The following is a 12,367-nucleotide window of genomic DNA, read 5'->3' on the forward strand; positions in this document are numbered from 1 at the left end:
CCGCGGAAATGTTTGCCTAGCACGCCGAAGTTGCCGTACGGCGTTGGCCCTCCGATGATGCCGAGGTGCGGGGCCTGCGGCCTGGCCAGCTTTCGTAATCATTCGGGACGGGGAACGGGAGCCAGCAACTTCACGGCAGCGGACCGAAGGCCCGACTTTTCCCAGGTCACATCGGGAGAGGGTCGGTGCCGGGGTACCGGGATCTTGGAGACCGAGCTGCCTCAGAAGTGCACGGTTGCAATCGGTTCCGGGCGCTTAGGGTTCCACTTGGCCGTGGCCAGATCGGGACGGGGAGACAAGGGTGCCCGAGATACCGCGGTCCATCGCTATCACCACTCTCCACTTGCTGCTCCACGAGAGTCGCATCGTGAATGAACCCGTGTGTGCTTCTCACGATAACGAAAGAGAGATATGGAAAGGTTGATGAGGCTGACCGCCGGGCACATTCTGAGCAATTGGCCGCGTATTCCGCGCACCCACGTAAGCGGTACCCTACGCAGCTTGACCGCCAAAACAAAAGCGACGCTGCTAGTCTCCCAAGACAAGAATTGTTTCAAACACCGAAAAAAGGTGACGAAACAAGGTGGCTCGCCCGACCCTGGCAACGACCCCAGATCGCACCAGGCGTGAGGATGAGCCCCATGACCACCAAAAAAGATGAGCCCCAGGTTCATGCCAAGCTCATGTTGGATGCTGTCGTTTAGCTTCATGTTGTCGACAGGTAACCTAAAACGGCCTCATGAGCCCTGACCCGGCCACGTCTACTGCCATCCGGTCTCTCGCTTTCATGCGCGTAGGGCAATCAGACTCCGTGACGCCATCCTTTCCTTGCCAGGACGTACATGTTCGTTCCGAACATGGACAGACTTTATGCCTCCTTGGCAGGCCGCGATGAGAGACCCCAGCTATGAAACGATGTTGGTCACAGGGTTCCGGCACCAATTGTTTGAGACTCGCGGCTCTTGAGCAACATATGACTGAAGACACGTTCACCCCAACGCCTTCGCGCATGGTGGCCCTAGGCTCGGCCAAGCCGTGAATCGGTACGCTGGCCAGTGCCCCTCGCGAGCAAGTTTGTCGAGTCTGTCGATGTTTTCTCTCAAAGTGCCGCTCCAAAGTCATTGGACGATGAGGATTCATGCGAGTTGCTGAGACGGCCGACGACCAGACGATCCAACGACGATCCGTGGCGACATGAACAATTGGGAACGCACCGCCGTTGGAAATATCCGTTGCAATCTCACTTGCTTTAGAGGGCTCTTGGTTTGAAGCCCAAGGGAGGGAACGTTGCATGGGACGCCCTGATGGAAAGCAGGAGCACTGGCCCACAAGGCTGGGCCGGGCATCCTCCACGTATTTACTCGGCCGAGTAATGCGAGACACGCGGAACAAGCTGGGTATGGCGACGTTCCATTTTTCTAGGCATTTTTTCTGCACCATGTCGGACAATTACTTGAAGCCAATACGGAATCTGTGTATCTCTCTGAATGGTGATTAGTATTCTTCCCCGAATCTATTCGTCGATAAGCAGTTGTAGTATCCGACTGTCCGACAGATAGACCTGACCTATTACACTAGGGATTGGGCTTGAACGGTGTAGGCAGCGGACAGTGTCAAAGCCGGGACCTGTAATCTCGCTCTTCTTAGCCTCCGTCCTCCGTGGATCACTTGTATCCGTAGTGTACTGTTGCAGGACCGTTAGAGTGTGGGGCGGCCCCAATCCATCGGTCGAGAGATCAGACGAAAAGAGTATCGCCAAGCTTCTGTCAGGGAACCGGGCGTTACTGTTCATCTAGTCGAGTCCGGTGCGACCCCAGCACCAGGTCTGGTGGGCGGATCTTGACGCGAATCCGAACCAACCACGGGTTCGATTAATGCGGCCGTTTGTGCCTCCTCTATGACATCTCAACTCCACCAACCATACTTGCGCCCGTCGACATTTGCCTTCGGTTGATGGCCTTCCCGAAGATCATCACCGCCATCACCAGATTGGAGATGAGATGGCAGAGTGGCAGACAGGGTGCGTGACGTTTGGCGATTCCTCCTGGGAGAACCGGAGACCTTCTTGGTCTGCATTTCCCACCTGGTAGGTCTGGGTGCGGGCGCTTCTGGACTCGCGGGATGCGGGCGATCCCTTCAATACCCCAGGTATCCCGATAATGAGTCTTCCTGCTCTTTTCCCACAATGCCGGCCAAAAGTTTCCTGGCCGCTGATGATTCGGATGATGAGCATCCGCCCCGTGATATGTTGCTCCCGCGTCTTGGTCGTATGGAGGGGTAAGGCCCTTTGTTTCTGAGCCTTCTTGGCTGGATGAAGGCTCTCACATGCTGGGGGGGGGGAGACTATGGGCGATCAGGGACATCGATTGGTAGGGCCGCCAGGTTACACGCTGGAGCCTGGATGGCGGAACTTAATTGGTGCCGGGATTGACGCTCGAGAGGATCATCAATCATGGTTTATCTCCGCTCAGTATCGTGGCTTTGCTAGAGCTTGCGGGACGGGGGCCAAACGGGCGGCCGGTCGAGGTTAATTGTGCGCAACGCGCAAGAGAATGAAAAGTCCCGGAGCGGACGGCCGCAAGTCATGGTTTTGCCACGGAGAATTGGGGGCCACGAGCAGCCCGCTGCGGCGGCGGGCTGTGTTTCGATCTCCATGGCGCCGATGATGGCTCGGCTTTCTCATTTTGAGTGAAGCTGCCCAAGGAACAGCCTGTTTCTGTTAGTGCTGCGGCGGCGAGAATGTTTCTGCTCCTGTAGGATGTAAATTGCGATTTGTGAATCGTGGTGGATGGTAGAGGACGGTCTATGACTCGGTGGACCCGTCCGTCAGGTTAGGCAGCGTGCCAGTAGTCTGGTTTGACAGGCTGGTAGGGCGAAAAGGTCAGACGAATCCTATTCCTGATGAGGGTAGACGTTGGAGGGGGCCCGAGACCGAGGTTTGGCTCAGACATTTCGAACTCTGTGTGGTGTGGCTCAGCCGCCCAGACTCTCGGCCGCGACTTTTGGCGGGCGGCAGTAGCAGAATGGGGTGAGGGAAGCTTAATGGACGACGATTAAAGGGCCATGAACCTGAAAGAGCGCGCGTGATGAACGGGGTTAACGCCAGACGGTATCGATAGTGTATCCACACTCTGTAAGGTACTCCGTAGTGTACCGAGTTTTTGAGACTACTCCGTACGTAGTAGAGATTCGAGAGTAGTAGAGACCATTTGGGGGGGAGTGCCTGGGAGCGGAAACGCCCCGTTGGAGATGGTGGCATGGTGGCATGGTGCAAGCCAGATTCAGTTTCAGCAGAGATCTGTTAAGAAACAAATAAGGTTTCTTGCATTAGGGCCCCTCTGTTGTTTCTTGCAATCCATGTTCGTCCCGTCGGTCAGAGGAAGGGAAGGGGAGGGTGTGGATGGTCGGCTGTCTGTTCGCAGCGTGCGCCTGTCTGAGTTTTTGGGCGATGTCGTCGGGAAGAGAGGTGAGTGGTGGAAAATGGAGGAGGAAAATGGAGGGGTGACGAAGTCCCGGGTGTGGGCAGAAAGAAGGACGAAAAAAGAGGTTTGAAGGTACGTATCGTGTACAGTAAGGTGAAGCCGACAGCCACACTTTTGATCGGTACCAGTCATGGGGTGGGCGGTGTGTGTGCTGTGTGAGTGGCTCAAGGCCGCGATGGAAGTGGATGATACGGTACGTACAGCTGGAGGACTCGATGTGGGGGGATCACACCTTTTCGGTACGTACCGTAGGCCGTCAGGGGGAAAGGGCGACCAAGAGGGAAAGGGCTGAGACGTGTGTGAAATTGCGCCTGCTTGCTAGCGAGTTTCAAGGGACGTGGGCCCTGGACATGGAAATTCACCAAGAGGCAACAACGGCCTAGGATTCCCAAATGATCACGGCTTGACAAGCAAAAACGAGCAAAGTCCCCATCCTCTGGAAACTGGACCCCCCTTCTGTACTAACCCCCTGCCTCTCTGGAGATTTTTTTCTGTACGAAGGAAACCTGCCCTCTCCCTTTAATTGTGCTGTCGTTACGAAAACAGGTGAAGCGTTTTTATTGCTCTCTCCACATCTTGGCAGGAAAGTGGTGTGAGTTTCAATGTTTTGGTGCGGCTCGGCACCCACGGAAGGCGGGGGATAATGCTTTCGAATCTCAAGGAAGGGAATGTCGACAAGCCTGCCAGTGCGTGCCCTACAGGTGAATCGCGGTAGAACAAATTCATTTATTTTGTCAACTTGTCACTTGTGACTGCCGGAGAGAAAGTGACTGACTGGGGGGGGGGCCGTGAACCAAGAGAAAGAGAAAAGTATGTGTGTGAGAGGCCACGTTGGGATGCCGATGATGAAGTGCGTATCTGTAAAGGATTCTTATCCAATGTCAAGTCTTATGAATAGCATCCGTCCGTGTTTATCCGTAAGTTTCCCTCATATAAGGTACGGAGACTTTTAATGATGCCCGAATGAGGGGTGTGCTAAGTTTGGCTGCGAATGGATGGATGCGGGCAATTCAACTTGCAATGCGGTGACTGCATCCCAGTCTGGGATGGCATCGTAGTGTAGGGCAGTCAATTTAGACAAACATGCCGCTATGCCGGGTGATCCAATGACTGCCATAGCAATGTCACATATGGAGAATAGATGGACAGGCACTCTACTGTTGGTTTCTGATGAGCGAGCACTTTGCACCAAGTACGCAGTGCACCATCCATGGACCACCACGCCCTGAGAATTGTTAGTCTCAGAGCGCAGGTGCCGAGGCGGCGTCAGAGAGGGACGAACAAGAAACAGCCTCATGTTTCGATGCAGATGCCAACGCCTATGCTTCTACTTCGCACATTACAAGGACACCGGACACCAGAAACCAGACACCTGGGCTGGACACGCCATCACATCACATCGCTTCGACAAGGTCGCGCGGGGTAGGGGTGCCAGAATTGCTGATCATCAGATGGGACCATGGGAAGAGTCTATTCGTGCGAATACAGTCGTCAGCCGTGTCATGGTCCAGGGCGACGAAGCCAAGAATATGTCTCTTACTCAAAGTTTCTTAACTGAAAGTGAATATCCGTCAGGATACTCGGTGGCCCAGACAGGACGGCGCCTTTGTTGAAGCCTTGAAGGGGAGAGCCCTGACATCAAACCAAACAGCCGGGTTGGCATCTGGGCCTGTCGAATCGTCGATACCCTAAGGTACCATATGGTAGTAGCGGCTCTGGCGCAACTGTTCCCATTGAGGAGGCTCTTACACGGCAAGCCGCAACGGGGCCTAGTGGGAGACGACGACGTGGGACGAGGTCAAGGAGGCTCGAGCCTCAAGCCTCGAGAATTGACTGACTGACTGTAATAATGGTGTATCCATACTGCGTACGGAGACACCATAGAGAAGAGATTCACTCACTGTGAACAAAAGGACGGGTACAGTAGACAGGGGTGTTCGGCCCCGCCGCACCGGTGGTTCGCAATGAGGTGGAAACTGCGGATGGGTCGTGAGGTGGGGCTCACTTGCCTCGGGACCCGATACGTATCGACGCTACAAGTACGTAGAGCTACGTACCCGTCACGGTTGCGAGGCTGACCAGGGTAATGGCGGTTTCTGTTCCTGACTTGACCCAATACGGACTAGCAGCCTCATAGCGTGCCTTGCCCTTCTGTGCGTGCAACTCGCAAGGAAGGCTCAGGGGCTGCCGCGAAAACGGGCCAATGGCAGTCACAGGCGCGCCTCTGTAACACGTACCGTCCATCGCTTGACCCCGCCGTCAAACGTCAGACAGACATCCTCACACAACCTTCAGACACAGGGTCACGATCCTGTCACGACGACGACGACGACAACGACGACGACCACTGCCCGCAAGTTGCAACAACCTGAACAACACCAGCGGCAGCATCAACACCACCGCTCGCCGCCCTTTACTAGTGTACCAGTTCCAGCTCCTCACCAAAACGGCACTTGAGTCTCGAGGTACCATCCCGAGTACACCGGCTATGCCACGACGGCCGGCGGTTGCGATGACCATGCCGCAATGCAGCCTGCGCGTCCTCTCCTCATCCTTCTGCACATCGTGACCTACCGTACGGATACGCAATACGCAGTTAAGGTCCTGTACTGCACACCGCACCGTCCGCACCTCACCGCACCGCACGTACAATACTTCGTACACGCGCGCTATACCATACGAGACCGAGACGAAGAAAAACAACCTGCTCAGTACCCCGTTTCCCTCTTAATTGGGCATATGCCGCGAATGTATGCCTCGCGTACCCGCAGAGCCCCTGCTTCTCCCCCTCTGCCTTGTCCAGCCTACGGATACTGCTCAACAACTACCTGTTCGAATCCCACGAATACCTCGCTATCGTTGTTCCAAGAATCCCCTCTGCAAGTGCGAGACTGCAACCTTACGCAGAGCCCCAAAACGCTACAGCCATTCCCCTTCCTATGCTTCCCCTCCCTCATCCTCGCCAATGCCTCCGCGAGATCGACAGCGAGCAGACGTATGCTTATCGCGACTTGAGACTAGATGTCGACCACAAATAGTAACACCCTCTTCCTTGTTGCGAGCCACCCGACCCAGCGTGACGGTGTCAACTTTGTCGAGGTCTCGGGAGGGATCAATGGTTTGTTTTCTGAGTCAAGTTACCTTACTTTTCAAAACAGCCTTCGGCGATGCCATGCCACGCCATCCCAAGCCCCATACTATGCGGCGCTCTGCCACGCGCGCAACACGAGTATCCATCCTTACCTTCAACAGTAATACCATACTCCGTAGAAAGAGAAAGAGGACCGAATTCTCTAAAGTTCCTCCTCCTCATCAGTCATGAACAAGATCCACCGACCATGTGCCGTGGCCGAAACCAAAACCAGCTGGCGGGTCATCAAGATGCTTGCAACAAACTAGCCAAGTTGAGGCTCTGAACTGAATCTGCATGGAGCCCAGGCACTCACTCCCCTTGACGAAGAAGGGGAAGAAACAAATCGGAGGCACGACACCGCTCTTTTCGGTAATGGAGACGCTACGCTGCACGCATTTGGTGGCTTTCCTTTACCATGTTCCAGGTTTGCAAGAGCCTCTCTCTCCTCTTCTTCCCAATCTCTCTTGTTCTGTTTTGCTCCCCGAGTCTTCAATGAAAGCTCCATTTCTGGGGGGCCCTAGGCTTGGTCTATGCTCAATCTGCATCCGAGCCTCCGAGGCTACAGCTCGTTGCGGGCAATCATCCATTTTACTTTGGCTTGTCTATTGGCGGGCGCCACTTGAGTCTGGCTGCTCTCTTTCTCGATCCATCATGGCGGCCGGTTGAGACGCACGTTCGTCTCTCACCGGATCCATAATCTCGCACCCATGCCTGTTCCTCGTCCGTCTCCTCTTTCTGGCCCTGCCCTCGAACAAGTTACGTACAGGGGTGTGGCCAAAAAGGGTGTGGCTTGCACAAGTGTTGCCGGGCCTGGTCTTGGTTTCTCTCTCTCTGTCTCTCTTGTCTGCTGGGTCTCTCACACACACTCTTCATCTTTCCTTTTCCCCCTTCAGAAAATGGGGATGGCAGCAGGCCAGGCGGATCAGACCAAACGTTATGCTCTGCTAATTCTGTCACATCCACCCCATCTTCTCCAGGGTCTGGCTGGCTTCACTGCTGAATATCTGCAACAGGGCTAGACTTGACGGTGTGCTACCCCCTGTCCTCCATGTACCAGCGCCCGAACATGATGAGGCAATGTTTGCTATGCCTGCCCACCCGCTCTTCTCCTTTGGGCGTGTGTGTGAGTGGTGCCTTGTCTGGTACAGGGACAGATACGGTCTAATGCTGGTAGAGCTGGTCCCGTCTTGTCTCGTCTTGCCAGTTGCCAGATAGAAACTGAGAAGAGACTGGGACCCAGGGCCAACTTTGGCTGTGGCTGTAATATTACTTTATCCTCCCCCTCTCCCCCCCATCTCGAACTTTTTCCATCTTTCTGTTTACCTTCTCTACCTAACTTGGGTTTATCATCAACATCCCTTTTCTTCGTCTTCTTGAAGCGCAGTTGCGTGTCCTTCTTTTCTTCTCCCGCAGCTAGGGTTTTACTTTCCTTCATTGTCCAACTGGCTTGGCTGCACACACTCATTTGACTACGCTTCTTGAACACCACCTTTTTTGTCAATATATCTTGACCTATCCGGTTTATTCAAACAAACGAACTTCACTTCACTTCTTTGGGACCTTCCCCCTCTTGCCTATCCGTTTCCTCTCTCCTTGACGGATCTGCAGAAAGCCGACTTCGTTGTTGCGAGCTTCCGGCTGGGACACCACCTTTTTTCCAACAACAATCAACTTTTTCAAACCTTCGATTCGTTGGCAGCAAGTTTCTGCCTCTTTCTTATCAAACCCAGCTTCCAGGACACCGCGAACGACATAACGCGTGAAGATTCTCCACCGAGAGACACAAGAGTTTACCCTACTTCTGAGAGGTACAACGACGCAACATCGACTGTTCCGAAACGATTTAACGAGCAAAAATGTCTCCCACGATGCAATTGGCGCCTCATACGGCCACCTACACTCCCACTTCCGACGCCATGGATCGTCATGAATATGGAATCACCAAGAACCGCAAGGCGGCTTCAACCGGAGGAGGCAGAGCATGGAGCGAGGATGAGGTATGTTTCACAGAGTCTAGGACTGCTGCGATCCAGAGTCACATGTGAGACCACAATGTCTAACCGTACCGCAGGAAGTCTATCTCCTCCAGACTCGTCTTCAGAAGATGCCTTACAAGCACATCGCTGCTCACCTGAAGAAGACTGAGCTGGCATGCCGCCTTCACTACCATCAGCTTAGCCACGGTAGCAACCGACGCAAGCAGCGTGCCACCTCGGTCTCTTCCGGCTCTTCCACCACCCACTCACCTGTCATGCAACCGACGATGCCTTCTTCGATCCGAGAGTCGACTCCTCGTTCGGTTTCTCCCCCAGGCAGCTCAACCAGCTACGCCCCTCACTCGCCCGCCCCTATGCAACTTCCCAGCATCATGGGCCACGAGGCTTCTCCCAGGCTTCCCGCCATCCTCCCTAAGCCGGTCTGCATGACACTGCCACCTCCCACCGCCTCCCCCACCCGCGGGTATCCCACACCTCTCCCTGAGCCTCGCAGCGCGGCTCTCCCCTCCGCCTCCTTCCAGTCCATGTCCGGCAGCCTCCCCATTACGCCACCCCTGCGTTTGGAGTGCCCTCTCCCTTCTGCCCAGTCCATCGTCAGCCATCAACACGTTGACATGAACCGCCTTCAATCCGTCTACACTGCACACCGCGCCTCTTTCTGGGCCGCTGTGGCTAACGACTACGGCCCGGGCGCAAGCCCAGTTGCTTTGGAGCAGGCATGGCAGAATGGTGCATGCTGCAACCAGCAGCAGGCCAGCACACCCATTACACCCACCTCCAGCCCCGACAATCTGGATCGCGATAGCTACGAACGCCCACAAGACAAGACTCGCATCTCTGCTATTCTTGGCATTGACGCCAACCCTCGCTCTCCCCGTGAGCGCGAGTTGGTGAGACGCATGGAGGAATCAAGAGTCGGCGCCTAAGAAACTCGGCACCGACCAAGACAACACTTTGATTCTAACAGTGTATTACTTTACAACTTTGGAGTGTCTGATTCTCGCTTGAAGTTTTGCGTCTTTTTTGGTGTGCAACAAGAAGACTACAGCATCAAGCCGCAGTTTTGTTATTCGCTTCAGTTGGCTTCTCCCTTCAGGAGAAATTCGGTTTCTTTTTCTTTTGGTTTAGGCTTTTCGCCAAACCGGTTTCCCCATCTTCATCGTACACGAACACATACGGCTGGGGTGGCTGCGAACTGTTAGGGCGATATCCGGCGCAGGGAAGGGGCAGGGGTTTTGCTCAGGAGGGGAAAGGAGCCCTTTCTTCCATTTCTTCTTCATTTCTTCTTCTATCTTTCTGAGGGGAAAAACGAGGCCATCACCGAGGCATGCGAGAGGGATTGAACGCTACATTCTCGAAACGGGATGGTTGGGCACGACTGGCAGTGCGGAGGACATTTACAACATTTCTTTCATCTTCTCGGGAAGGCATTTTTCCACCCTTTGCAGAAATGAAGTGATGACTATGAACCACAAACACCTCGCAACCGTGGGGTCTTCCCGAAACAACTTGTTACGGCAGTTTTTTGTACACTAGAGCGGCCCCTGGGGTCCTGCGGGATTCATGCAGACGATGATTGCGTTGGCTTTATTTTGCTTTTTTTTCTTCTTCAAAACGGCGAATCGAGAAATCAGAGTTTTGAGAAATCTTGTTCCATCTGCAGTGATGTTTAGTGACCTAGTCCTTTTGGTTCTGAGTACTGGTGCCAAGACAGCTGCAACTGAGAGAAAGAAGCAATACGAAGAGAGGGGAGCGGGTGCGTCTGTCCAAGCGTGATGTGTTTGGACATTGTGTGAATCACTTCGATACTGATACGATGTGTCTCTCAATCCTTGTCCAGATTAGGGTAACAAGTCGTCGAGTGAAGGTTGTTGACGTTTGTCTGACAAGTGCTTTGACGATCCAAGCTGCAGTTTCTAATTGCCGATTCCAGACAAGCGCTTCGAAGATAACGTCCATACATACATGATCAAACCGTCGATAGCGTCATGTAAGAGCGATGCAAGATGCAGAAGAGGAGTTACCATCGGCAATTGTTCCCTCGCGGCAAGGTGCCGTAGGTGTTGTTGACAGTAAGATAGATACTTCACGGCACTCTCTATCCGTACCTTGGACGAAAATTGCTTACCCTTCTCTCATTGCGGGAAAATTGGAAATAGCAACAGGGCCGTGAATTGTCGCGGGTACGTACATATGGCTCGCCTTGCCTTCCGCACATTTTTCTCTGGAGTTGAAGTTGAGGTTGAGATTGAGGTACGTACTGACGCGGTCAGAGTTCCCCTTCACACCCTCTCGATCCTCCCAAACCTCATCTTCCACCACCACCACCTCCTCCACCTCCTCCTCCTCCTCCTCCTTTTCTTTGCTACACTAATATATGGCTACTTCCCTTCGACCACCCACCTACCTTATTACCTTATCATCACTCAGCCCAAACGTCCAAAGATTCCAAGGTTTCGACGGTCCGCCTTGATCAGCAAAGCTCTGCCTTTTTGACACCCTCCGAAACCTTTTTTCCTCCCAACTCTTGAAGCATAAATGGTTTTGGCCTTGTTGGAACAGACGCCAGCCAAGCATGGTCCCTGGACATGTTTCTCACACCCCCAGCAGAAGCGAGCAACGCAGAGCACGGCACGGCTTGGCTCGAGAGAGGACGGACGGACGAAGAAGGATGGTGCAGGTGAGGGGAGAGGGGGTGAAGAAGGAGGAGGCTTCGTAATGAGCTGCGCCATCCGTCTGGATTTCGAAACGAGCAGAGTTGAGCGGATAGCTCGGACGAAAAAGAGAGGAAGGTTGGCCCCTCCCCTTGAGTCTCGACGAACGCCCTTCCATTGCTGTTCTCTCTGCCTTCCAACACCGGGGCACACGTTGAAACGAGCGAGAGTAAAAGCATGACTTCATAAGTGCATCGCCAGCGTTCCCTCGCCCTCGCCGATCCAAACGCAGAGTCAAACAGAGTGTCATCCCATCCCACTGGTGAGAGGCGCCAGGGAGATGCCCCCCTCTCACCGTCCAGTGTCCGAACTTTCGCAACACGACAGGGCCTTGGCACGATTTCTGTTTCTCTAATCGAAACCCTACTAGAGCAGACGACCACGTCCCTCTCGATTGATTTCGAGATTCGGGGCTGGTGGTGGTGGTGGTGTAATGGTCGGTATTGCGTGCATATAAGCACACGCACTCATACACGTACACTTACGATTTACATGCACACTACACACAGCAAGTGTAGCAACGGGCGGGGGAAAAGAGTCAAGACGTTGCAGCGCTCTCCACGCCCAGACAAACAGGCAATCGACCGCCCAAGCCGGGGATGCAGGGAGGGTTTGCCGGAGGACCCCCACCTAGCGGAGACTCCGTCAACCACGATTATCTTCAGATGTTCTCGTGCTAAGATGTCCCGAATGCCTCGATCTCCGAACCGCGAGCCGGCTGGGCCCCGCCTCCGGGAGTCGGCCTAGTCTGAGTCCCGGCAGATCTCTCGCCCTGGAGTTTGTTCAACGTCTTGACCCAAGACAGGGTCATTGTTATAGCAACATCTCCTTTGAGAAGCATGTCACACAGGTGACTAGCGCGGTAATGGTTCGACAATTCTCCAACCTGTTCTGTACGCTATGGACAGATCTGATTCTGACTATACGTCCACGCAGCGAAATCGGCTTGAGCTCATCTCGCGGGGGCCGGGGCCGGCACCGGCATTGGGCCTCCGCCCATTGAATCCCGTCTTGTACGACAAATGCGTCTACTTTGATTGG

General features: G+C 54.1%; 4 protein-coding genes across 4 annotated transcripts; 2 read left to right on the top strand and 2 right to left on the bottom strand.

Annotated features, from left to right (window-relative positions):
• Positions 1 to 551: 551 nt before the first annotated feature.
• Positions 552 to 1,711, bottom strand: BDZ83DRAFT_262286 (uncharacterized protein). Its single transcript, XM_060502002.1, has one exon. The coding sequence runs from the start codon at positions 1,438 to 1,440 to the stop codon at positions 727 to 729; it is 714 nt and encodes a 237-aa protein (XP_060366374.1). The 5' UTR covers positions 1,441 to 1,711; the 3' UTR covers positions 552 to 726.
• A 4,049-nt stretch (positions 1,712 to 5,760) lies between these two features.
• Positions 5,761 to 6,841, top strand: BDZ83DRAFT_262314 (uncharacterized protein). Its single transcript, XM_060502003.1, has 2 exons — positions 5,761 to 6,232; positions 6,504 to 6,841. Exons 1-2 carry the CDS (start codon positions 6,009 to 6,011, stop codon positions 6,802 to 6,804), a joined length of 525 nt encoding a protein of 174 aa, XP_060366375.1. The 5' UTR covers positions 5,761 to 6,008; the 3' UTR covers positions 6,805 to 6,841.
• Positions 6,842 to 8,471: 1,630 nt separating this feature from the next.
• On the top strand, positions 8,472 to 9,538 carry BDZ83DRAFT_750927 (uncharacterized protein; the record flags this gene model as incomplete). The annotated part of the gene is made up of 2 exons (XM_060513983.1): positions 8,472 to 8,612; positions 8,687 to 9,538. The coding sequence occupies 2 exons, from the start codon at positions 8,472 to 8,474 to the stop codon at positions 9,536 to 9,538; spliced, it is 993 nt and encodes a 330-aa protein (XP_060366376.1).
• Positions 9,539 to 10,937: 1,399 nt separating this feature from the next.
• Positions 10,938 to 11,341, bottom strand: BDZ83DRAFT_616292 (uncharacterized protein; the record flags this gene model as incomplete). The annotated part of the gene is made up of 1 exon (XM_060507963.1): positions 10,938 to 11,341. A coding segment is annotated over exon 1 (169 nt), but the record flags the coding sequence as incomplete, so codon positions are not given.
• Positions 11,342 to 12,367: the final 1,026 nt, after the last annotated feature.

This window comes from Colletotrichum acutatum, assembly GCF_030867785.1.
Source record: "Colletotrichum acutatum strain CBS 112980 chromosome Unknown BDZ83scaffold_33, whole genome shotgun sequence".
NCBI classification, from domain to species: Eukaryota; Fungi; Ascomycota; class Sordariomycetes; order Glomerellales; family Glomerellaceae; genus Colletotrichum; species Colletotrichum acutatum.